The sequence below is a fragment of the Ochotona curzoniae genome, unplaced genomic scaffold (assembly GCF_017591425.1).
Source record: "Ochotona curzoniae isolate NIBS_2020 unplaced genomic scaffold, NIBS_Ocur_1.0 contig_1274, whole genome shotgun sequence".
In the NCBI taxonomy this organism is placed as follows: Eukaryota; Metazoa; Chordata; class Mammalia; order Lagomorpha; family Ochotonidae; genus Ochotona; species Ochotona curzoniae.
Genome location: NW_024465023.1, coordinates 32350509 through 32376591, shown reverse-complemented (window position 1 = coordinate 32376591; position 26083 = coordinate 32350509). Strand labels below are relative to the sequence as shown.

The 26083-nt window shown below is 39.4% G+C and overlaps 1 protein-coding gene across 1 annotated transcript in view; it reads right to left on the bottom strand.

The window, feature by feature from the left end:
- The window catches only part of OPHN1 (oligophrenin 1), a 296207-nt gene that overhangs the window by 223283 nt on the left and 46841 nt on the right, over positions 1-26083 (bottom strand). Inside the window, exon 3 of the mRNA XM_041000958.1 lies at positions 3139-3234. Coding sequence (XP_040856892.1) covers positions 3139-3234 — 96 coding nt within the window. The remainder of the gene's footprint in view (positions 1-3138; positions 3235-26083) is intronic.

The window sequence follows — 26083 nt, the reverse complement described above, 5'->3', positions numbered from 1 at the left end:
TTCAAAGCAACAACCGTTTCTGTCAACTATGAATTACAGAGTATGGACTTTATGCCAGACTTTGAGCATATGTGTTATCTGACACTTTTTCACATATGTGTTATCTGAACTACTCCTTACAACTTCTTCATATAGGTTGCACTCCTCATTTCACAGATAAGCAAAACAGAGCTCAAGGCACATTGCCAAGATCCCATAGCTAACAGATTAAACTAAAACCCGAAGTAGACACAGGACTCCCTAAAACCTGGCATTTCCCTTGGCTACTGGGCCAACAAAGCACAAAAAAAGGATACTGAATGTCAACTGAAAGTATGGACGTCCTGATGTACGGCAGTGACAAACGTCATGAGAGAAGTGAAACACCACTTCTCCACTGTCCATACTGCACACAATGAAAAGAATATGTCCTAGAACTGATCAACCGGAAAGGCACTCTTCCTCTTGCACCCTGGGAATCGGAGCCATCTCTGTTAGGTAATCAGTACCAATAAGAGGGTTAACGTGATCGAGTTACCTCTGAGTCCTCATGGAAAACTCACTCTGGAAAGGTCGCTTGCACATGCCATGTGAAATCTGACAGCGTAATCCAAAATTCCATCTTATTTTTCCCAGTTTTTTTTTTTTTCCTAATGAAAAAGGCAATGTACTGACTTGGAGCCAACTCTGCTATCTCAGCTTCCAAAGCAACTGTTCTTTGCCAAGAATAGCATCCCAGAAGAAACCCCAGATTTCTCAAAGCCTCCACAGAGCCTCAGCCTCAGCTGCCAGGGCACTGATGACTCTTCTCCCAGTTTTCAAAATGACAAATTCAACACGACAATGACCATGCAGGCCAATGAATTCTCAAAACCTCTCTTCAGTTCTTCTCCTTCAATAAAAGTCAGTTCATTGAGTCAGTATCCCTAAGAGTGACAGTCAGATGATAACTAAGAGCCTCTTAAATTGGCAGGCAAATGGCAACTGAGTTAAAGAGTTATTGTAAATTAGACACTAAGAAGCAAAGATTTCACAGCCAGAAGTTTTCATGAATCCCACAGACACCAGTCATTTTTATTCGTCTCTACAAGTTACTATGCACAGGTTCACACATCATCCTTTTTCCTGCACTTACTTATTGATATTTGTGATGAAGTTCAAAGAGGTGAGAGAGCTTAAGCACAAAGTTCTGCATAAAGTACACCAGGGAAAGCTCTCTGCTTTGTCAGTTGCCTTTGGTGCAAACAGGCACCTATTGAGATCCAGACCCTTCTTGTGAAACAAAGGAGGCATTTATGGAATTCCATGTACCATGTATCACCCACTCCTCTGCCATCTTCAAAGTCACCAATTAACCGTCAAGTAACAGTTATTTTAAGAAAGGAACACAACTAAATCCAAGCTTATTTTAACAATAATATTAACTAGCTAACATTTATTTAACCACTATGTTCACTTGGCACACACTGATGACTTCAACACCATCTTACACATGACAAAAATTAGCATGTACAGAGGTAAAATTCCTTGCCAAATTTACACAACTAATAAATTGTAAAACTCAATTTAGGCTGTCTGACTCCAGAGCCCATGACATTAACTTGTAAGTGAGTCACACACCCTTGGGCCAAGACAGATCTGCATACATAGACTGAATAAGGAAACAGCCCAAATAGTCATATATCTCATTATTTACATAGCCTAATTTAAACTAATCACTCACCAATCAGAATCACATACATAACCATTGCAGTACTATGTAAAATATTAAAATTGGAAATATCCTAAATATCCGACTATGTACAATATTTTAAAACTGGAAATGTGCTAAATATCCAACAATTTATTAAAATGTTATATTTCCTATGATAGTGAGATTCAAATACATCTACTACTCATTCATTCACCAAATACATATTGAGCATATGCCAGGCGCACCTTTCTGCATGGGAAAGAGCAATGAATAATAATGTACTTGTCCCACATGAAACTTACAATTTTTAAATGATATTGGAAAATGCTTACGACAGAAATGCTAGGTTGAAAAGATACATTCGTGTAATTAATACAAACACAACTGAATACAGGAATATACATTTACAAGAAAAGATTTAAGAGATCATATGATCTCTTATTATAAATAATAAGGGATATCTTACTATCTTAGGCAATTTTAAACTTATATATATATCACTCAAATTTATTACACTCGGCACAGTAATGTCATCTTTATGTTTTAGTTCTTGGGTTTATAAATATAATTGAGTTCATTTTCCAGTAACATTAGGTCATTCTAGTAATTCTGTGCTTCAGTTTTCTCCTCCAGCAAATGCTCTCCACTAATCCTTCAAATTGAAGTCAATGAAGTTTTTCTTAGGTGACAAGAAGGTAAACAGATTAGGCTTTTACAGGTCACCCAGTCTCTGTCACTACCACTCAACACTCCAGCTGGACTGCAAAAACACCAATAGATAACACTGAGAATGGGCGTGCCAATGTCCTAATAAAACTTCACTTACAAAACCAGCTTGAGAAGTTGGATTTGGCTCAAGGGCCATTGTTTGTTGACCTTTTGTTTAACTTCTTAACAACCTACTACATCCACAAAGTTCTTTCACCTTTCACTATTCAATTTCCTCTAACATTTTTTGAGAGACAATAACTCCATTCTACAGGAGTTACCACTGATACTCTAGGAGGGGAAACAGCCAGTTCAAGATCAGGCAGCTAATAGAGCAAGCCGGTTTCCAAGGGAGATGCCAAAACTCTTGTTGCCTGAAACATTATATGTGCACAATTGCAAACTTTCTGGGGGAATATGCTCCTGAAAGGACTCTTATTTTGAATAGCTTTGGACAATAACTCCCCCCCAAAAAAATCACTCCAGTTCATCCTCTATGAAAATACCTACTTTCATGTATTATATACCTTAAACAAAGTCCCCCCTGCAGACTGACTGAGCCAGGCCTCAGTAGAGGTTTCAGAGATATCTTTTGACTGCTATTATGAGAAGTGGGACTGGCAGGCAATGTTTTCTTATCCCTCCCAAGCAGCTTCCCAGAAGCTTGGCACTGGGCCAGAGGGAATGAGGCTATCCAGGTGCTCTATGCCCTCCAACCAAAGAGGCTGCATGGTCTCAGACCTCCCAGAGGGACTCACCGATGTTAATCTCATCATCTGTCAGAGTGTCTCCGATGAAATCGAACTGAAAGGATTGCAGTGTCTGGGAAAACTTCTGCACGGCAGAGGAATAATCTGCAAAGGAAGGGAAACAAAGAAATGGTCAACATTCTCGCCTTTGACCGATTTTCTCATCTCTGTTAATGCAGATGGGGGAAAAAAAAAAATCTACTCCCAGCAGCAGACAGCTGGTGTTTGATGCAGCTAACCTACTAGATCTTCAGAGGGGAAAAGAAGTTTGAGCAATAAAAGCCTCAAGTTAAAGAAGAGGGGACAAATCAGCAAATTGCTTCTTAAAGAGCATGTGTTTATCCTCAATGCCTCTCCTTTTCAACTTACTCTACTCAAGGTCTGGAAGACCCTAGTTATGCTCTTAAGAGGATCTCCTGTAGTATCTTTTGAATGCCCTTTATAAGCAGCACTCTAGATGCTTTCACACCTCACGAAAACAAACATACACAATCGCTCTGCACAGCAGAAAATAGTTTCAACAGAGCACAAGAACCTAGAGTAGCAGGAAAAGCTGGAACTAGACACAGATGGCCGGTCTGCCTCTTCAAGGCACTTTCCATGACTGCATGTCTACCACCTGGCTGTTCTGTGCGTTCACCAGATGGCAGCCCTGATTAGGATACTGTGTAGCAGATGCACAGATTTAACTTGCTCACAGAGTGTTTTTCAAGGGCTCTAACCAAACAAGGAATGAGTAGAAAGAACTCATGGCAATATGGCCAGACAAATATTTTATCTTTTTTGGTCAATTGTAGAAGGACATTGTGACCCTAGAAGGTCAGGGAACACAGATTACAATTGATTGGATAATATTTGTATGAGAACAACCGAACGGATACCTTTTGTATACCTGATTGGATATCATTTGTATGAGAACAGTTGAGTGGACAGCATGTGAATGAGAACACTTGGTGGAATACACAAAACAAAAGGAGTTCCAAACAAAAGTACAGAAACAGTTGATGGGTTTGTTGATAAGCTCAATACTCCCTCCCTTATTCAATATGACCCTCAGTGTATAAAGTCTGATGCCACCAATAAACTTCGGCTTTTGACCATCAGCCAGAGTCCACGCGTGTTATTATTATCGGCTCCATGCACCAAGTCCATCGCTGGGGGACAGCGATGGAAATGATTTCAAATATTAGCATATAGGAAGTTAATAGCAGTGTAATAATATATACTAGTTATATTTATGAAAAACTATCTTTAATGAATTTTTTAAGATATGACTTTCACCGAGAGGTCCAGCCAAACTCTGGATCTTGCTATTCCAAATGCAGTTCTCAGGCCAGAAACATCATCACCACCTGAAAGCTAGAAGGAAATACACCACAGCCTAACTTCACCCTAGACCTAAGAAATCAGAAATTGCATTTTTATAAAGTTTCTAGGAGATTCATGTGCCCTTTAAATTATGGACAGATGTGGTATGGGTGCAGGTGTTTGGTGCAGTGGATTTAACCCTCCACTTCACATGCCCACATCTCACACTGTAGTATTTGGGGTTCCTGGTTCCTTCCTTATCCTGGTTTCCTGCTAATGCACTCCCTAGGACGAAACCGATGATGGCTGAAATGAATGAGTTCTGCCATCTCACCCATGTGGAAGACTCAGACTGAGTTCTAGACTCCTGACATTGGCCTGGCCCTGGACATTGAAGACATCTGGGAAGGGAAGTGGAAGGCAGTGAGCCAACAGATGGAAGATCGAAGATTCTCATTCTCAATGTTTGTCTGTCTCTCTCTCTCTCTTTCTTTCTCGTCCTGCCTTTTAAATAAATAAATCTTTTACAATAAATATGGGTTACTCAATACTATGTCCACTAATTCCATAATGTTGTGGATTGTTGCTAATGTTATGTCGGGGCTTTTGATTGGTCGGGATGACACTCTGCTGGCTCTACCTTCGGACCAGAGATGATCTCCACAAGAAGCCGTTGAACTTATCTGGACAATAAGATGCTGGACTCTATGCTTGGTATATGCTTGCAATGAAAGAACCCCAACTGAACTTGAACTGTGGCAATGCAGCAAGGTAGAGGAATCCACCAAGGGGGGAAGCGTTGGGGGGGATCCCAGTGCCTACAACTGTGTCACATAACGCAATGTAATAAAAAAAAAAAAAAACTAAAAGGAGATCTAAAAAAAGTTATCATATAAAAAAATAAAGCTTATAGAAATATACTTTGCAAAAAAAAAAAGAAATATACTTTGCAAAAAATGCATGGATTTCTAAAATTTTGCACCAAAATGGATTTACCTTTTAATTGTATTTTATCATGGACTTTTTAAAGTACTCTTGCATTTGACCTCTGTATAAAGTCAAGTGTCAGAGAAGTCTCATGTGGTTTAGCTAAGTAAGATAGGTGACTTCTGCATGCCAAAGAACCCACAGATCACCTAGGAATGTGTGTCACATGTGGGACACTGATACTCTTACTATCTCTGAAATCACTGTATCACTCCCAATCATGTAAACTCATCCTTTTTTCCTCATTACTTCTATCCCAATATTTGCTCAATGTCATCCACCATGCCAGTGTGATAATTTTAGGCTATCACCTTTGTTCCCTCCATCACCTTCATGTTCACGCATACATCTATGTTTTCCTCTTACCTTTTACCTTACTAATTCCAGAACACAGTTAGCAAATTTTTTTTTAATATTTTGGCAGTTTCTAGAAATTGGGTAAAATGTGGACAAGATTAACTGATGTGTAGACACCAATGTGCTTTTCATCGCCTTTCCAGAGCTTCATAAAATTTAATGTTTTGCTATATATATCAATCCATTATGGGCTAAATAATTTGAGTGTGCACGGTGTTAGCAAAATTCATTGACACTGTCATATTCATTGAAAGGTTGCAAAATGGTTTTGGTCATCTAGGAACAGATAAAGAGATGAGTACGCATGCCTGGGCTGTGTGAATAGCCATGACGGACATGAAAAACCCCTAATCTCACATTCCTGGGAATCCTTGAGGTTCTGCACAAGCAGGATATGAGAAGAGAGGCATATTCACATACAAAGCACTTCAGCAAAGACAAGAAGCCTTTTGGGTTGAAACAATATAACAAAGCTGTTTTCTAATTATTAGCTAACCACTAAGCTAACCTACCAGACACTTTGGTGGCTTCAGAACAAGAGACTACAGCTTTTAAATAATTAATCCAAAAAATGAATAAGGGAACAGTGATACCATGCACAACAATCTCCAGGGAAAATGGAAGGATCTAACTTCCAAAGGTGTCAATATCACATTATTTTAAATGTCTATTTATTTTTTAACAAGTATGAGAGAAACAAAGCAAACATTTAATGAATAGAAACTTCTCCTGAAATTATCAAATCAGCAACCAGAAGATAAATGATTACCAAAAATGCACAAGACAAAATTTGTGACTATGAGGAAAAACAGAATTTACAATAATGAAACAATCATTTCATCAGAAATGCATAACAATTGAAAACATATATTTACCAAACAGAAACAAATGCAACCAAAAAAAAAAAAACTCGAAGAAATTAAGTCATAGATAGAAAAAAACAACTGTTACATAAGAAGTATATTTATCAGGTGACATGTGATATCTTCATGCCATTATGCATTGTATAATTAAAATAAGGTTAAGAATAAAAAAAAGAAATTAAGCCATAGATAAATCAATAAAAATAGATTTTGTTATTGTACTTTGAATAATGAATAAAACAGCAGAAAAAAAAATTTTTTTTAAACTGAATACAAGACTTTAACAGCATTATAAACCAAATAAATCTAACATATATCCATAGAACAATCATCTGCATTTCTAGCAGGAAAATGTACATTCTTCACACATTCACAGGAACATCTTCTAGAATATGCCATATGTTCAGCACAAAATAAGCTTCATTAAATTTAACAAGATTGAAATCACACAAAGTATGTGCTCTGATCCCAAAAGCAATGAACAACCTTATACACAAAACCATAAAACTCCTAAAAGATAACCTAGAAAAAAACTTAGATGACCATGGAGTGGAAATGACTTTTTACAAACCATATCAAAAGAATAATCCTTGAAGGAAATAACTGACAAAATGGACTGAGTTTTAAAATAAAATGATATGCCAAAAATAAAAGAAAACTTAAAAATAAGTCACAGTCTAGGAGAAACTATTTGTAAAAGCTGCTGTAAACATCTGTTATCCCAAATAAACAGCCCATAATGTAACATGAAAAAAAAATAAACTGCACAGGAAAAAATACAAGAGAGAGAAAGAACCTCTCCAGAGGAAATTTATAGGTGACAAACATATGAAAGGAAATTCGACATCATATGCTGATGAGGAAGTAGAGCAATGGGAAGTTTTTTGGGTGGTGGAAATGAAAATGATACAGTCATTGTTGAAGACAGTTTGGCACTTTCTTATAAAATTGCACATACTTCTATAATACAATAGTTATCAAACTCCTTGTTATTTATCAAGATAAATCGAAAACTTTCTTTCACATAAAATCTGTGCAAAGATTTATGACACTTTGTTCCTGAGAAAATGAGGAAGCAATCAAAGTGAGTTACAAACTTAAATCCACACAAAATCTGTACACAGATACTTACTACAGGTTTGTCCCTAATTGCCAAAATGTGGAAGCAACCAAGATGTACCTCAATAGATGAGTGAATAAATAAGTATGGTATAACCAGTGTTAAAAAGAAAGGAACCGGGCTGGTGGTGTGACATGAACAATTCAGTTGTAGCTTGTAGTGCCTGTACTCTACTGGTCCAACTTCCAGTTGCTTTCATAGAATCCAGATTCCTGCTAATGTACTTGGGAAGGCATCAGAAGACAGTCCAAGTTCCTGGGACCTTGCCATTCACGTGGGAAACATGGATGCAGTTCTTGGTTCCTGGCTTTGGTCTAGTCCAGCCATGGATGTTGGCCACTCTTATGCTCTCTGTCTGTATCATGTTTCTATCTCAATGTCTTTTCCTCTCTTTGACACTCTACCATTTAACTAAAGAAAGAAATCTTGGGGCTGGCACTGTGGAATAGTGGGTAAAATGGCCATCTGTAACACCAACATTCCAAATAGGCACTAGTTTGTATCCCAGCTGCTCCACTTCCAAGCTCCCTGCTCACATCCTGGCAAAAGCAGGAGATGGGCTCATGCCACTGACAAGGGAGACTCAGAAAAAGCCCCTGGCTCTAGTCTTCAACTTGGCGCAGTCTTGGCCATTGCAGCTATCTGCGGAGTGAGCCAGTGGATGGAAGATCTCTTTCTCCGTTTGTCACTCTTTATGCATTGCTTTCAGAATAACAGATTTTACAAATAAATAAATAAATCTTTTTTAAGATAAACAAACTCTTCAGCCATTAAAAAAAAAGACGCAGAGGAAATTTAAATATAAGAAGTCAATCTGGAAAGGATTTCTATTATACGATTCCAGCAATATGACATTCTGGAAAAGGTAAAACTGTGGAGTCAGGAATCAGATGTTCCATTGCAAGGGCAAATGGAGAGAGAAGGGGAAGAACAGAATAGACAGAGCATCAGGATTTTAGGGCAGGGAACAGTGTCTTATACAATTCTGCAATGATGAAGATACATTATACAGCTAATCCAACTCATAAAATGTTCAATATCAAAAGTGAACCTAACACTTTAGGTGGCAATAATGTGTCACCATCAATTCATCAATCCTAACTGGTATACCACTCTGGTACATGACAGTGAGGATGAGAGAGGCGGTACACATGTGGAGACAGAGGATAGGTGGGAAATTCTCTATTCTTTCCACACAAATTTTCTGTGAACAATTCTTGAAAATAAATGTACTTCAAAAAAAAAAAACAGTGCCATTGTATGGCTAGTCCATATTTTACTTTTCCGACATGAGTTGATGGACATTTGAGTTGTACGCATCCAAAAACATGTTCACTGGCCAATAAAATTATCTTAGTAGTTATTAAAGGATATTAAATCAAACCCACATTGAGATACCACAGCATAATGATCAGGACTGTACCTATCAGAAACATGTGAATTCCCTTCCCTGGCCATTAGCAGAGAGCTGGATCAAAAGTGAAGCAACAGAGATTCAGACCTGGCATGGTAGCCTAGCGGCTAAAGTCCTTGATTTGCATGCACCGGGATACAATGGGGGTGCTGGTTCTAATCCCAGCAGCCCAGCTTCCCATCCAGCTTCCTGCTTGTGGCTTGACAAAGCAGTCCTGGATGGCCCAAAGCTTTGGGACCCTGCACTCGTGTGGGAGACTTGGAGGAAGCTCCTGGCTTCAAATCAAAGATAAATAAAATAAATCTTTAAAAAAAAAAAGTGAAGCAGCTGAGATTGAAACAGGTGCTACAGGTGGAGACAGCTCACTATGCCACAGAACCAGCCAACATAAGATGACTGAATCTCTCTTTTCTCCTTTCAAATAAATAAATAAAAAAATCTTAAAAAAAAAAGATGTTAACTGACTCTAAGATTGGATCTGCTCATCCAGAGCCACATGAGAAAATGTGAAGTTGACACTTGATAGCTATTGAGAAGAGAAGCTTATGAAAGGAGTTTAGTATAGGAGGTAAGAGGAAAGGCAAGGAAAATACAGTGTCATTGAAGCCAAGACAAATTATAAATGCATCCCTAAGAGATTATATATAAATTTAAAGCATAAGTATTCTTGATTTCTGGTTATAAGAGACAAAATAACTTCATGGTACACAAAATTATACGCCTTGAAATCTGAGTAGGCCATATACAAGAAATTTCAAATGTTTTCAACTCCACTCTTATAGCCCTGCTATCCTCCTGGTCCATTCTCTTGCTTTTGTTATAGCAACACATTCTGAAAAGCCCTGAGCCAGTCAAACAGACGAAATGTAGCCTGAATCTAGTAACCATACACTGCTTACTCCATGCCACATGTTTTTACTGATACTGTGTGGGAACCCCTTGACACACATGTGCACATGGAAGTACACAGAACATGACACCCTGAGGCCACAAGAAGGTCACAATGCAGCTGATGGATAAATGCCTCCATCTTTCATTCCCAAGATAGATAATTTTCAGTCTCAGGCTCTTCACATGCTCCAGCCTAATTAGACCAGCTGGTCCAGAACCAGATAATGTCTCCAAATGCTGACTTTTCCTCTTTTCCCATTCCACTCCTTTTTCCCTCATTCCTGCACCCACATAAACTACCTACGCATAAACTTCTGTCAAGGTCTGCTTTTCTGGGAAACTAGACAAACATAATGAGATCCTTATTGCTGGAGATGATTACTAAAAATATGAAAAACAGGGCCCGGCGACGTGGTCTAGCAGCCTTAAACACGCCCGGGATCCCATATGGGCACCGGTTCTAATCCCGGCAGCTCCACTTCCCATCCAGCTCCCTGCTTGTGGCCCGGGAAAATAGTTGAGGACGGCCCAAAGCTTTGGGACCCTGCACCCGCGTGGGAGACCCGGAAGAAGTTCCTGGATCCTGGCTTTGGATCGGCACAGCACCGGCCATTGCGCTCACTTGGGGAGTGAATCATCGGACAGAAGATCTTCCTCTCTGTCTCTCCTCCTCTCTGTATATCTGACTTTCCAATAAATAAATAAATCTTTTTAAAAAATAAAAATATGAAAAATATAAGATTCAGAAATTAAGTTATAAGAAACTTTATAAAACTCTCTGGCAGGATCCAATAGCAAACTGGACAGTGATATTAGGAGTTACAAAGAAGGAGAGCAACCGAATGAGAGAGGGATAAACAAATGTCAGCTACTACAAATCAAAGAGGAACTTTCCTTATTCATAATCTCAAAACCTAATACAGTCTGGCATAAGACTACAGATGTCTAGCATAACTCAACAAATGCTAGTTGAACGAATGTACTTCCACCACTAAAGCTCTTTAAAATTTTTTAATATTTCTTTTGTCTAACGCATTTAACTTTTCAGAAAAATTAAATCCACCTTTCCCATAAATGTACTTTAAAATGTAAGAAATTTATACCTTTTCAGTGGCCCCAATAATGTTAAACAAATATTGCAAAAATTCATCAAAGCTGACATCTGCAGTGCTATAGATGCAGGATATTATGATTTACTAGACAGTAGATACGGAAAACTCCAGATAACTTCTGCCAGGAACACATTTCTCCCTAAATGCTACATGAGGAGAACCTGTAGAAAATTATATCAAACTAAAAGTACATATCTAACCTTGGAGTGAAAGAGGCAAGTATCAAGCAAAAGTAAAAAGCAAGGGCAGGTGTTATGCACAGTGCTAAGTCACTATTTGGGGCACCAACAATCCCTACTGGAGTACCAAGTTACAGTGCCACCTCTTCCACTTCCAATCCAGCTTCCTGCTAGTGTGGTCCAAGTACTTGGTTCCCTGGCAGCCAAGTGGGAGATTCGGACTGAGTTCTGAGCTCACTGTGTCCAGCCTGGCCCAGTTCTGGTTGTTATGGGCATTTCAGGGAGTGATCCAATAAAAGGAAGCTCTTTCTCTTTCTTTGTGTCCCTGCCCGCATCTGTATTTCAAATAAACTGAAAATAATAAAAATTTTGAAAAGAAAATAAGGAAACTGAAGCCTTAAGTATCCAATTACAGAGAAGACAATGAACAAGAAAACACATAGTATAGAAGACTACATGCACATATGAGTACACATAAGAGTTATTTAGCAGTAATGTGTACAGTAACTCCACTTGCACACAGCTTTTAATTGCAATGATACACAAGTAGCTATGTTTTAATATGACTCACAGGTTGATAGATGCAATTTTACTTCTAGAGATTACACAATGGAATGCCCAAGGGGTTGCTAGGTTTGGTGGTTAAGTCTGTTTTCAGTTAGAAAGAAAAACAACACTGTTCTCTTAGCACATACATCCCATTGTACTCTCAAATTTATTACTTTAAATGAACACTAATATTACCATCTGGTGGGGCTTTGGAATTTTCCAAGGCATAATGAGGCAGTGGAAATATCGCCAAGACTGGCAGTGAAATATCACCAGTCTTGGCTCTGGAACAAATTAGCTTTAATGTTTGGGAAAATTACCTTGCCTCTCTGGGACTCAATTTTAAAAACTTATTACCAGCCACTGTGATCTGTCTCCAGTTCCTACAATTGTAAAATAGGATAACATCATCTACCTCAGAGGGTTATGTTTCTGTGACAAAAGAGCTGTGATATCCTTAAAGAGGAAATGGGCATATAAGATAAATTTTCTTCCAACAGGAATTAAAGTGTTGCTGCCTCTATACGTATGTGTGCGCATTTAATACTTAGCAAATCTGTTTTGATTTTAGATACACAGATAAAGATACACAGAATAAAGTCTCTTTAAACAGAAACAAACTTTAGAAAAGTTACATGTTGAATAGCAGAACAAAATCTGAAGAGAGGGATCACAGAAAACTAGCTCCATTTCCATTAAGAATAATTGAACACTTACATTTTAGACTATCTACCACAAATCCCAGGAATGGACAACACATGAGAGTTGAGAGTTTGTCAGCAGGCAGGGAACACTGTTTAGGAGCTGGTATCTTAGAATAAGACCCCTGCATGCAGCTCACAGGCCCAGAATACCGCAAGGAACAAAGCAGATAGTTTAGACTGTGGTCAGATTAAGTTACCCAAAACAATAAGCTTCCCCTGACTGAAGCTGAAACTTGTGCTGCTCACATAACTTAACTTTGGGTCCAGTGTGATGACTCAATTGGCTAATCCACCATATAAAGCCACAGGATCCCATACACATGCCGGTTCATGTTCAGGCTGCTCCACTTCCCATCCAGCTTCCTGCTTGTGGCCTGGGAAAGCAGTCAAGCATGGCCCAAAGCTTTGGGATCCTGCACCCGTGTGGGAGACCTGGAAGAAGCTCCTGGCACCTGGCTTCAGATCAGCTCAGCTACAGCTATTACTGACCATCTGAGGAGTAAACCAGCAAATGGATGAGCTTTCTCCTCTCTGTAAATCTGCCTTTTCAATAAAGATAAAGAAATCTTAAAAAAAAAAAGAAGAAATTAGAATTAATCATGAAATAACTCCAATGATTAAAAGAAAAAGAACTGTCCTGTAACACCACTGTTAACGCAGCACAAAACCAAATATTATAAACCATACCAGGAAACTGACATGAGAGATCCAGGTAGCAGTCAAGGCAAATAAACATATTCCGTTTTCCAACAACTAAGGTTATAATGCATTCAATAAAAATTCTTAAATATTTATGTCTGAAATGATTGAAGACAAAAATAGAATCTATATGTTAACAGGTCATCACAAAAATGAAAATAACAAAAATGATAGCCCCATTCTCATCAGCAATAACTGATGGTATCCAAGTAACTGAGTGCTAATTTTAATAACATTAATCACCAGCAAAGTTCCAGTAGTGAATTAAAAGCAGACCTGAGTTGAGTGAAATATTCATTTTTCTATTCAATTATTATTTATAGCAACTGCTTAATTTGCCACTAAATCAAGGCCTTTTTGGTTTTTGACTTGTTAAACCTAGGTAAAAGATTAAGCCTTTTTATTGTAATATAAATGTAAAATACATCATCTCAAAAACAAACAAAAAAAGGCAAAGAGAATTGAAAAAGGAAAGAGGGTGGGAAGGAGACAGAAAGTGGGGACGAAGGGTATATCATGCTCTTAGAATTGTATCTATAAATCACACGCAATTTGAGGAGAGCAAGACGGCAAAACAGGGTGAGGACACGTTAAAATCGACAGCAAAGGAGTAGCAGAGGGGGCGTGATCCCAGCAAGTAAGAGTGGACCGGCCGACAGCAGACACCTAGAGATCCATGGACACAGGATCTAGATGGCAGAATGGCGCTACAGCAGACACCACAGTAGTGATCGGAGCTCCAACAGTGGTCAGGTGGATAAGGGAGAACACCTGGAACTCAGCAGGTGTCAAGACACTGTGAGACTGTGGAACTAAAGTAAGAGCTAAGTAGTACTACAGAATACTAAGTGATAGATGAATCAAGAGAATAGTGTGTTAAGCAGTAGGTAAATAGTACTAGAATGATAGTAACAGGAAATAGTATTAGGGAGTAGAATTAAGAAATAGCTCAATAATAAATGAATATCTAGCAATAAAGAAAATAAAGCTAGGTTTGGCTTCTGTAATAAGAGCTTTGCTTGCTACAAGGGGAACCAAGGTAAAGTCATGACAGGCCTCGGGCAGGCCTCAGACAGGCTAGGCTTAAGTTTCAGTCCGTAGAATTGTGGCACTCACTTCCCCGAAGTGGGCTGCCATACACCCTAGACAGAGCCAATCAATCAGAGGAGACTTGAAAGGTCCCTAGTCATCTGGTGGTCATGGTGATAGAGGCTGACCACTGGGGTGGGTACAGATAAAACAGATAGGCCACTGGAGTGGTCACGGGCAATAGAAACTGACCAATTACAATCTTGCCAATGCCTGTTCGTAGAATCAATGGCCCATTCCTAGAATTGCAGCCAAAACCCTATATGAACTATGTGAAATGTATGGTCGGGGTCCCTGTCAAGACTCCACTGCAATGGATGAGACTTGGTCTCTAGCGCACTAGCAATAAAGTTCCTTTGCTTTTTGCATTATCTTGTGTGAAACTCCTCTGTTTAAGGTTTAAGGCCGTGGGATAAATTCCAGACCCAACAACACAAAATCGTGAATCCCCTAATGTTTTTAATTCAATCCGAGCAGAGGCAGAGTGGTAGAGCCCTATCAAATCAATATAATCAGAGACCAAAAAGGAAATATAACAGTGAATATCTCAGATAAACATAGAATCATTAGAAGTACTACAAGCAACTATCCACCAACACTGGAAGACCTAGAAAGAAGGAACAGATTTCTGGACACATGCAATTTACAAAAACTGAATCATGAGGTAATTAAAAATCTAAATAAACTTATAGCCAGGATGGAAACTGAATCAGTAATTAAATCCATTCTAAAAAAAAGAAAAAGAAAAACCCAAGACAGGATGGTTTCACTGCAGAATTCTACCAAATGTTTCAAGAAAAACTTAGCCCAATCCTCCAGAAGTTATTCAAAACAACAGAAAGGGACGCAATCCTTCCAAATTTTTTCTATGAAGCCAATATCACCTTATTACCAAAGCCAGATAGAGACACAACAGAGAAAGAGAACTACAGATTGATATCCCTGATCAACATAGACGCTAAAATCTTCAGCAAAATACTATCCAATGAATCCAAAACTGCATCAGACAAATCATTCACCTGGACCAAGTGGGATTTATCCCTGGCATGCAGGGATGGTTTAACATATGCAAATCAATAAATGCAATATACCACTCAAGAAATTGAAGAGTAAAAGGCATATGATCATCTCAATAGATGCAGGGAAGGCATTTGAAAAATGCAACGCCAGTTCATGCTAAAAACAACATAAATAATAAATAAATAAATATGTAGATGAACAAGTATACAAATGTTTTCTCATAATGTTTAAAATAGAGACTAGCATGCCAGGAAGTGAAGATACATTGCAGTAGGCATCTCTACTCCCAACTAAATTGCTAAGTATATCTTGATAATATGATACTAGATTTTCTACCATTGCCTATACCTAAGATGGCATGACACACATAAATAGCAGAAAGTTGGACTTGTGACAATTGCTGAAGGACTATACAATTGTAATAAAAGAAGCCAATATGGGGGTGGGTAGGATGTGGAAGGAAGGAAGGAAGGAAGGAAGGAAGGAAGGAAAGAAGGAAGGAAGGAAAGAAGGAAGGAAAGAAGGGATGTGGAGGAGGAATTCCTATACCGCAAAACTGTATCATGGATAGCAATAATAACCAAAAAAAAAAAAAAAACCGAACAACAAGTAGACTTGAGGAGATCTTTCTGAGTCCAGCCTGGGGAACAGAGTAACAGGAAAATTAAAAAAAAAAAAAAAAGAACATAAAGAAACAAAGATAGGAGTAGAGGCTCTGATAGGAATACCAAAAGATGAGAAGGAAAAGTATGAAATACCAAAACCTGTCTGGATCAGGTTAGTAGGACTTACACAGAATATTCAAATGTTTCTTGAAATCAAGCAAAAGCCCAATCACAAAAAATCCACCTTCAGTCTAGCAGATACGTGTTTGTTCTAGTCTTGGACAGGGGGCAAATCTGCCTTCCAGTTCCACCACATAAAACAGAAGAATCTCAATAGAGCTTATTTGCAAATTATTACATGTGCTTGTTCTAATCTGTCTGGATAATAACTAAAGAATTGACCCCAATAGCTGGCACACTAGCATGGCAAACTAACCATTAACTTGTGCCACTGGCATCCCTTATGGACACTAGTGCTAGTCCTGGTTGCTCCACTTGCAATACAAATCCCTGACTATGGCCTGGGAAAGAAGTAAAGGATGGGCCAAGTCCTTGAGTCCCTGAACCCATGTGTGACACCCAGAAGAAGCTCCTGGCTCCCAGATTCAGACTGGCTCAGCCCTGGCCATTGCAGTCATTCGAGGAATGAAGAAATAGACGGAAATACATCCTCATTCTCTCTCTCTCTCTCTTTTAATCTTGACTTTAAAGTAAAACTAAATGAGTATATAATTATAAACCTGCCTTCTGCCTCTTTGATAGACAATTCTTAAAAGTTAAATTAGGGTGCTCTTGTTGCTGCACAGTAGGTTAAAATGCTATTTGTAATGCCTGCCTGCATGCCATATCTGAGTCTAGGTTAGAGACCTGGTTAATCTGCTTCCAATTCAGTTCCCTGCTAATGTGCCTGCAAGGCAGAAAATGATGGTCCACATGCTTGATTCCTTCATACAGGTGGGAGACCCAGATGGAGTTCCTGACCCATGGCTTAAGACTGCTATTTTAGGCCTTTGATGAGAGTAAGAGAGGGTAAAATTTCTGTTTCTCTCTCTCTCTTCTTGTCACTTTCAACAAATACAAGAAATCTTCCTTTAAAAGGCTAAGTAAACCTGTTTTTAAGACTATTTTTTTTAAGGACCCGGAAGCATTTCTTTGAAACACTAACATTGAGGTGTTTATCTCCTGACACCTTGGGAGGTCAGCCTAGGTGACTTACCTTAATTGCCAGCCTCACACAGAGATAAGTCTTATTTCCCACACAGAGATAAGTCTTATTTCCGCCTCCCCTCCTTTAGACAAAAACAGGCAATACAGGGCAACCATAACTACCACGACAATTTTTTAAAGTTTATTTATTTATTTAAAAGCAGACAGAGTGAGGAGAGGGAGAGACCTGTCATACAGTGGTTCACTCCCCAAATGACCACAACCCTCGAAGCTGGGTCAGGTCAAAGTCAAGAACCTGGAGCTTCATCCGAATCTTCTACATGAGTGGCATTGGCCAAAGTACTTGGGCCATCATCCACTGTTTTCCCTGGCACAACAGCAGGAAGTTGGATTGGAAGCAAAGCAGCTCCAGATGGTACTCTGATACGCATGGACATCATACACCAATGTCTTAACTGGGGGAAACACAATGCCAGCCCCAACCCAGTATATAGTAAATCTGTTAAGTTCTCCAATTCAAGTACAAGTTTGCTCTTAAGAACATGTACATAGGATCTTCAAAGACTTCATGGGAAACACAAATTATGTACAAACTATCCATGGATTTCAATTTTTTTTTGCATCAAAATAAACCTATGTTTTAATTCTATTTTTCCATGAACTTTTTGACACCTTTCTGTATATAAGGTATTGCATTTACTTTCTATGTAAGAGTGAGGTTTTTTTCTGTCCCAACTAATTCTTTAGTTGATGGCCTAACATACACAACCCAGGCTGGCATAACACTTACTCAGTAATAAAATTGTTTCCATTCTTTTCCATATTTATGAAAGGGATTTTCTGAGTTAGCAAAGAGATTTTATTTTTCAGTTTTCTCAACAAGAACGACAGTCACCACAGAAGTGTACCATTAAGCCTTAAGGGTGAATAGACTGTATGGACCAATATGTAAAAGGAATAATGCTGAGTGAGAAAGGGCAAGTTCAATGGTATACATGATATGACTTCAATTATCAGTATAGTTTTAAAATATATATCTATACATGTATGTATTTGAAAGGTTGGAGGGGAGGGAAGGGAGATGGAGAGAGAGAGAGAGAGATTCTACCACTGGCTCACTCCTCAAATGTCTTTATAGTAGCTAGGACTGTGCCAGGCCAAACCCAGGAGCCAGGAACACCATTTGTTTCTCCCTCACAGAAGGCAGCAGCTCAGGCACCAGAGCCACCATCTCCAGCCTTCCCAAGCACACTAACAAGAAACTGGAGCCAAAGCAAAATAGTACGGACTCAATGTGGTGCTTTAACATGGTCTGGCAGTGTTGCAAGTGTCAGCTTAACTCAATGTACCACAACACCACTGCAACATGTAAATAAATTCTAAATACACACACACACACACAAATTCATAAAATTTGTGGAAAGGTAGACCGAAACATAAACTAATTGGGGTATAAAAACATTTCATATCTATTTTCCATGATCTTTTTGAAACGTCTTCATATACATGTGAATTTGGCATGTATCTTCCATGGTCATGTTTCCTACTGTGTATATAAAACATATGTACTCTAGTTATCTTACTTGTCAGATAGTATACAAAACAGGTAAGGTGGCCAGGAATAATACATATCACGGTAAGGATTACAATATGGTGGCCTTTGGTGAGGGAGGAGAGCAGCACTTTGAAGCCGGAGAGTGAAAGCAGACTTCACATGTCTACAATGTTTCATTCAAAGAGTAACACAAAACAATCCGAAAGGATGTCCACCCTGCAGAGGCAGATATAGTGACATTTTCATACGCTTCTTTGTCCCTTTTGATTTGTATCAACAATAATGCTAATAATGAAAGCAAGTAATTACCTTTTACCTGTGGCTCCTGTGATCTTTTCAAAACAGAAAGCGTTCTTTTGAAAAAAGAAGTGTATTTGTGGCTGCAACTGACAGCTAAGCATGCACTGGCAGCTGGAGTAAGGGATACAGAAAGAAACCGGAAAAAGGGGAAAACCTGGCACCAAAGCAGGTGCCTGGTATTGCCAATGCTTCTTGTTTGCTTTGACTTTCGGAGCCTGTACTGAATTGTAAGTTCACAGCGATGACCCCTGGGAGAATTCCATCTTTGTGATCCTTTCTTGAAGTTATCACAAATAGTGAGAACCTGGCTCCAGCCCAGAGAAAAGTTACACTGCTTGGATACTGAATCCGCCCTCTAGATTGCAGAGCTTTCTGGGTCCTTCTCAGCCTTATTACCATGTGAAAAGCTTGTCTTTTTCAGATTTTCTGAGTACTGGGCGCTTCTCGGATTCCCAAGGGAAAAAAAACACCAGTTCTCCTTGGCAGAAGCTCTGCGAACGGCTCAGCCTTTGAGAGAACAAAGCTGGAGACTATTAGGCCAAAAAGTACAGAATCAAAGTCACCATGGCTCATACCTCTGAGTGGTCATTTGTGAAAATTTAAAAGAAAAAAAAAAAGTAGACAGCTTGCATTGTTCAACAGTTTACATCATCAAAATCCATAAGAACATAGGCTGCTGTCAGACCTGCCTCTACACAGACCTTCAGGGCAGCAGATCAGCACTCCCCGGATGCAGGGACCACAGCAAACCCCCCTTGGGAGTAAATGCGTTTCTTTACCTGAGCAAACAAGATTCTTCAGAGACTACTCCATCACTGGTTAGCCTCCAGGTCAACACTCTGAACAACAAAACTTCAAGTTCACATTCCAGCTCCCTGTCACACTATCACACTCATAGTAGCCAGGGAATACATGCAAATGTGATATAGTATCATAATGGCATTTTAAAGCATGCACACATGTGTATATTCGTTACACACACAAACACACACATCTTCACGTGTGAAATTTCAAAATCAGAGTTAGAGGAAAAAAGGATCCCCCATCTGTTAATTCACTCCCCCTGACAGCCACAATAGCCAGAGCTCGGCTAGGCAGAAGTCAGGAGCCTCTTCCAGGTATCCCACGTGAGTGGCAGGGTTTCAATCAGTTGGGTCATCTGTCACTGCCGTCTGCATGTCATTAACAGGGAGCTACATCAGAAATGCGGCAGCCAAAAAACTGCCCATGCGGGATGCCAGTATCTCAAGCATTAGCTTCACCCTCCTCCAATGCCATGATACAACCCCCACAAATTAACTTCCTACTCCAGTCCCAAACAATTGAACATGTTCCTAATCTGAAATTGATACAAATAATCCAATACAGAAACACAATTGCTTTTATAGTTCTTACTATCCACTAGAAAAACATTTCCAGCACTTTTAAATGATCACTGAACTAAATGTGAAGGCTAATTTAAAAAGACCTATTTTTAAAAAAGAAAAACCTCTCAGTTTAATGTTGATGATTAAAGTCCAGGAAGGAAGTATGGCTTCCCCCATGTCACACAAGTAGCTCTTGATATCAGAAGATTTCATGATGTGCTGCTGTTGGAGAGGAGGCAGCAGAGTTCAATGAAACACTTCATGTATTTTAATATGTACCTTTTCTGTCCCAGAACTCATGGTGGATATTGATGTGATCAAATTTTTACAGTTAATGTTTAATATATGTGAATTTGAATATAGTTAGCTCAATGCAACTGGATTTTAATGTTACTGGAATTCAATGTCTGAACTCTAGCATAACTGCATACTAAACTGGATTGCTAAAAAATCTATCACGAGCTGTAAAGTGGTTTGGGATGAAATAAAACAGCCTACAAAATGTACCTCACCCAGAAGAGAAAGGCAGCAGGGTCTTATATAGGGACCTTTACAACAATCAATCACAGGGCCCGGCAGCATGGCCTAGCGGCTAAAGTCCTCACCTTGAACGCACCGGGATCCCATATGGGCGCCGGTTCTAATCCCGGCAGCTCCACTTCCCATCCAGCTCCCTGCTTGTGGCCCGGGAAAGCAGCAGAGGACGGCCCAAAGCCTTGGGACCCTGCACCCGCGTGGGAGACCCGGAAGAAGTTCCTGGATCCTGGCTTTGGATCAGCATGGCATCGGCCACTGCGCTCACTTGGGGAGGAAGATCTTCCTCTCTGTCTCTCCTCCTCTCTGTGTATCTGACTTTCCAATAAATAAATAAATCTTTACCAAAAAAAAGTCAATGACAATATAAGTGCACATATCTTCTCCCTGTGGATCTTAAGTGATACAAAAAGCAACTGCATTAAACAACAGGTATACAGTTGTATTGAGGAAATGTATTTCTTGCAATAAAGTCACACAGGAGTCAGATCAAAACAAAACTATAATAGAAATGACACAAAACGGCAACTCAGATCCACAAAAACAAATGAATACAGCCAGAACAAGCACCCAAACAGATTAATGTAGCAAACTCAATAAACATATTTGTTCTTGCTTTTGGCCAACTGCTTTAAAAGTTACAGTGTGTCCAAAGTAATTGTCACGTTGAATTTGTAAATGTACAGATAAGTGTAGCCATAACAGTGTTCAACACAAAGGCAAAGCGATAAAGGAGGAATGTACAAGCAAAAAGGCATGAAACACGTAAAACAAGTAAAATAGCCCAACTATATCAATACCAAGATTAAGTGTGAATGGATGAAATGATCCATCCAAAACAATAGGTACTAACCAATATACGGTATACAGGAAATTTATTGTCACATAAAGAAATAAGCCAACCATAAAAATCACAACCTAAAGAAAGCTGAAGTGACTATACTTACAGTAGCATCAAACAAAAAGTATAATAAAAATCAAGAGTGATTTTTGCAATGAGTCAGTTCTCAAGGAACATGTAACAGTTATAAACATATAGGCATTGAACAGGGCAATAAAACACATAATGGATACTGAAAAAATTGAAAGAAGAAATAGACAAGCAGGCAATTATAACTGGAGAACTCAAGAACACTTTCAATAATGATTACAACTATGTAGAAAATTGACAACAGAACACAAAACAGGACTTGAACAACAGCATAAACTATCTATGCCTAACACTCATCTATAGAACAACAGCAAAATACACATTCTCTTCAACCACACATGTGAATTAATAATATACAAAATGAAGTTGCTTCCTCTTACACCAACAGTGAAAAACTGTAATTCAAAATTCAAAAACACTTTGCCATGAACATAAGCACTCCAAAGATTGAAATTGTTATGTATAAATATAATAAACTATGAATAAGAGCTATATGAGGAAAATTGCAAAATCCTGATGAAAGATATACACAAACTGAAAAATAGTAGGAGCCTTCAAAAAATTCATTAAAATGGTATATTAACTTAAAAACTGCATAGTTTTCAAAATTTTTGAACCAAAGTAAAGATATCCATTTACTATTAATTATTTGCAAAGCAGATAACCTTGGAATTGGTGATAACATTTGAGATACATCAGTAAAAGCATGATCCATGAAGGAAAAAAATAGATAACCTAGATTTTGTTAAAATTGAAATCGTCTGCTCCACAAGTCACTATTAACAGAATTAAAACACAAACCACAGACCAGAACATTTTTGTAAGAGATGTTGATGGACTGGCATCCATACACACACACACAACTACACAAGCACACACACACACACATATGGCATCCCGATATACATCCATTTATACATACTATAATAATCATATAAGAGAACTCAATGAGGGGGGCAGGGAATTGGGGTGAGGGTAAGGGAAATTCCAGGGCCTACGGAATTGCATCATAAAATGATAAAAGAAGAAGAAGAAGTGTCTATTTCCCAGGCTGAATGTGAGGATTAGTGAGATAATACATGCAACAGGAAACCTTCAGCTATTATCACTACTGCATATGCTGGGTTTTTGCAACACAAAGATATGCAACCCTCTGAACTCAAATGGTCAATCACATGCAGGGTTTTCAAAATTCTCAGAAATCCATCACATGAAAAAGTATGCTTGGATTTTGCATGTTTCACACCCAAATTAGCTTATCTTTCAATTTTACATTTCCAAGAATTTTGGAAATACCAGCATATACTCTAACACACAAAGCCTACACCTAAGAAAATACATTATTTGGCAATCACAGTATTTGTGAATTATATCTCCAAAATGAGTGAATAAATAACTGTGATTTTTTTTTGTTCCAGATATAGGAACAAGGGTACTCTTCAAAAAAGTTATCCTTGGATTGGTGCCATGGCTCAACTAGCTAATCCAACACCTTCAAGTACTGACATCCCATATGGGCTCCAGTTCATGTCCCAGCTACCCCACTTCCCATCCAGCTCCCTGCTTGTGGCCTCGGAAAGCAGTTGAGGATGGTCCAAAGCCTTGGGACCCTGCACCCACATGTTAGACCCAGAACAGGCTCCTGGCTTGTGATTTCAGATTGACTCAGCTCTGGCCATTGTGTTCATTTGGGAAGTGAATCAATGTATGTAAGTTCTTTCTCCTTCTCTGTAAATGTGTCTTTTCAATAAAAATAAATCTTAAAAAGAAAGTTATTCATGCTGATACGGGGGGCAAATTCTGTCAAGGTAAATTGCAGAATCACCTGGACAGTGCAAGATCTGGGAGTGGGAATGGGCCCAGTAGAGAAACAGTGGGCACCTCCCTCTTGGGTTGCCACTCCCACTGGGGAGCATGAGAACCAGGAGTGGGGCAGCAGGCATGACTAGACAGAGAGTGGAATCCTACAGCCCGCATGTGGGATGGATAGTGGGACTGGTTCGTTTTGAATTAGGCTTCAATGCCCATTGAATATGTACAAGAACTGAATGGGATGTGGGACAGGCTGGACCCGTCTGCTATACATAGTGGCAAACACAGGAACCAAGGCAGGGGACGGTTCTAGTGGGAGTTATTGCAGGTTGCTCAGACTAGGCTGCAGCCCCCACTGGCGCATGTGAAGGCTGAATGTGTGGTGGGCAGGACTGGGCTGGGCTGTAACACCCATTGGTTTGTGTAGAAGACAGGGCCAGAGCCAGAACTGACCCAGCAATTGCAGCCACCAGCATGTACATAAGCTAACTGGGGTGGCAGACTGTGTCGGACCCTGCCTTGGCATGCACAAACAAGAATCAGATCTGGGATCACCTCAGATGAAATTTCTTTGGGGATTCCCCCAATTGAATTACTGGACTCAAAACCCCAGCCATAGAGAAAATTGCAGGTTCCAGGGTCTGACTGTACAGTGCATGTGTCAGAACTGAGCTTCCTCAGTGGCTAAGACAGAGCAGTGGACAGCATATCCAGTTGCACATGGAGGATATGGCAGTACATTGGAGCCTGCAGAGGACAGCTGGTACCACAACACAAGATGAAGGACAGAACAAATCGATGAACTACCCCGGCCACGTGTTGGCAGTGACTATCTGGGCAAACAGAGACTCTAAGACGGACTATGTCAGCCAGTGGATTCTGGAGAGATTTCATCATGCTTGGAGTGCCGAGATCAGCCATAGTGCAGAACTGTTGAACTACCTAAACCTCTTGAGCAAGACCCTCAGAGCATGCCCCATGTCAGGGAACCTGGGGTGGTGTTGGGTGGCTGGACCCAGGGTGCAGAGGTGTTGGGAGGCTGGGTGTGGCTTCTCTCCTTGTCTTGCCCCTTCCCGCAGATACAGGAAGGAAAAAAAAGAGAATGTGGAAATAATGGTCTCACCCACTTTGCTGTAGCCTTTGACCCCTTATCACCCTAAGCAACTATATAAAAATCATCAAAAATGAAAAAAGCAAGTTATATTATAATAAAGCTATACAATAAGGTCTTACAGAAAAGCTGACATTTGATCAGAGGGTTAGATGATATACCTGTGTTTTCCTGGTATGGAAAATGGGAAAAAGCATTGCAGGCAGTTAAAACGAAGCTTAGCAAGGGTGGAGAAGTCAACCGTCTCTATGCTGTTAGAGAAACTGGGACAAAGCCAGTCCAACAAGTGGGCAGGGCAACATTTCATATAAGACGGCCTCTGAAGAAAACATCAACAGGAAGCAAGTATCTCAAAATGTACCAACTGCACTGAGGCAATTATCATTTTGTGAATTTTCCATACACAGCTGTGCTTTCCTCCTCACTCAGCATTAAGAATGTCTCTCTAGAGAATTACAGCTTCCAGCTGCTACCTTTCCCTCCGCCACAAATAAAATCAGGAAAAAGAATAGTGCTGATCTCATTCTACACACTCATAATTATTTTTAAAAAAAAAAAACGGGGGGGGGGGTTTAGCTCAGCAGAGAAAATCCATGAACTCACTTCTTTCCAAGAACTGCAAAAAGTGGTTACTTACTATGAGCCAATCACTACCTTTTGCAGTGATGACATTTTGTACTCTAAACAACTCCACAGAATAGCAATCATTTCCAGCTTTGAGATTTTTCAAACTATTCAACTCAAAGAAGTATTTTTTTTTTCCTCATGGTGAAACAGTGGCAGTGGACTCTGAATCTCACATCCTTACTCTTAGAAAGGCTCTCTGATCCTGCTATAAATTTCAGGAAAATAATTTCTCAAGAAAAAAAAAATGAACCCAAACAGCCTGATTCTTCCTTTATTTCCCCTTTGAAAACACTACCAAAGAGCGTCCAATATAGCTGCAAGACCAAGACATTAGTAGAATGTTGTTTCTAAGGCAATCTACTAGCTATGAGAGACGGCTAGGCAGCTGACCACCTGCTACCCAGAATATGAATCAAGGGACTTGAACTCCAAATTTGGTTCTGACTTACCTTCTGACACAGATGGGCCTCATCTGTCAGGCATACCTAATATAATGTCTGAACTAGATGGTGACTGGTGAGGATGATGACAATAATGATGACACACAGCCTTTTACATTTTGAATAACTCTGACATCAGAATATATCTTACTATCAATGTCGGGTTATATTTTTGTAATTCTTCCTTCTTAGCGGTGCATGTAAGAGTATTTC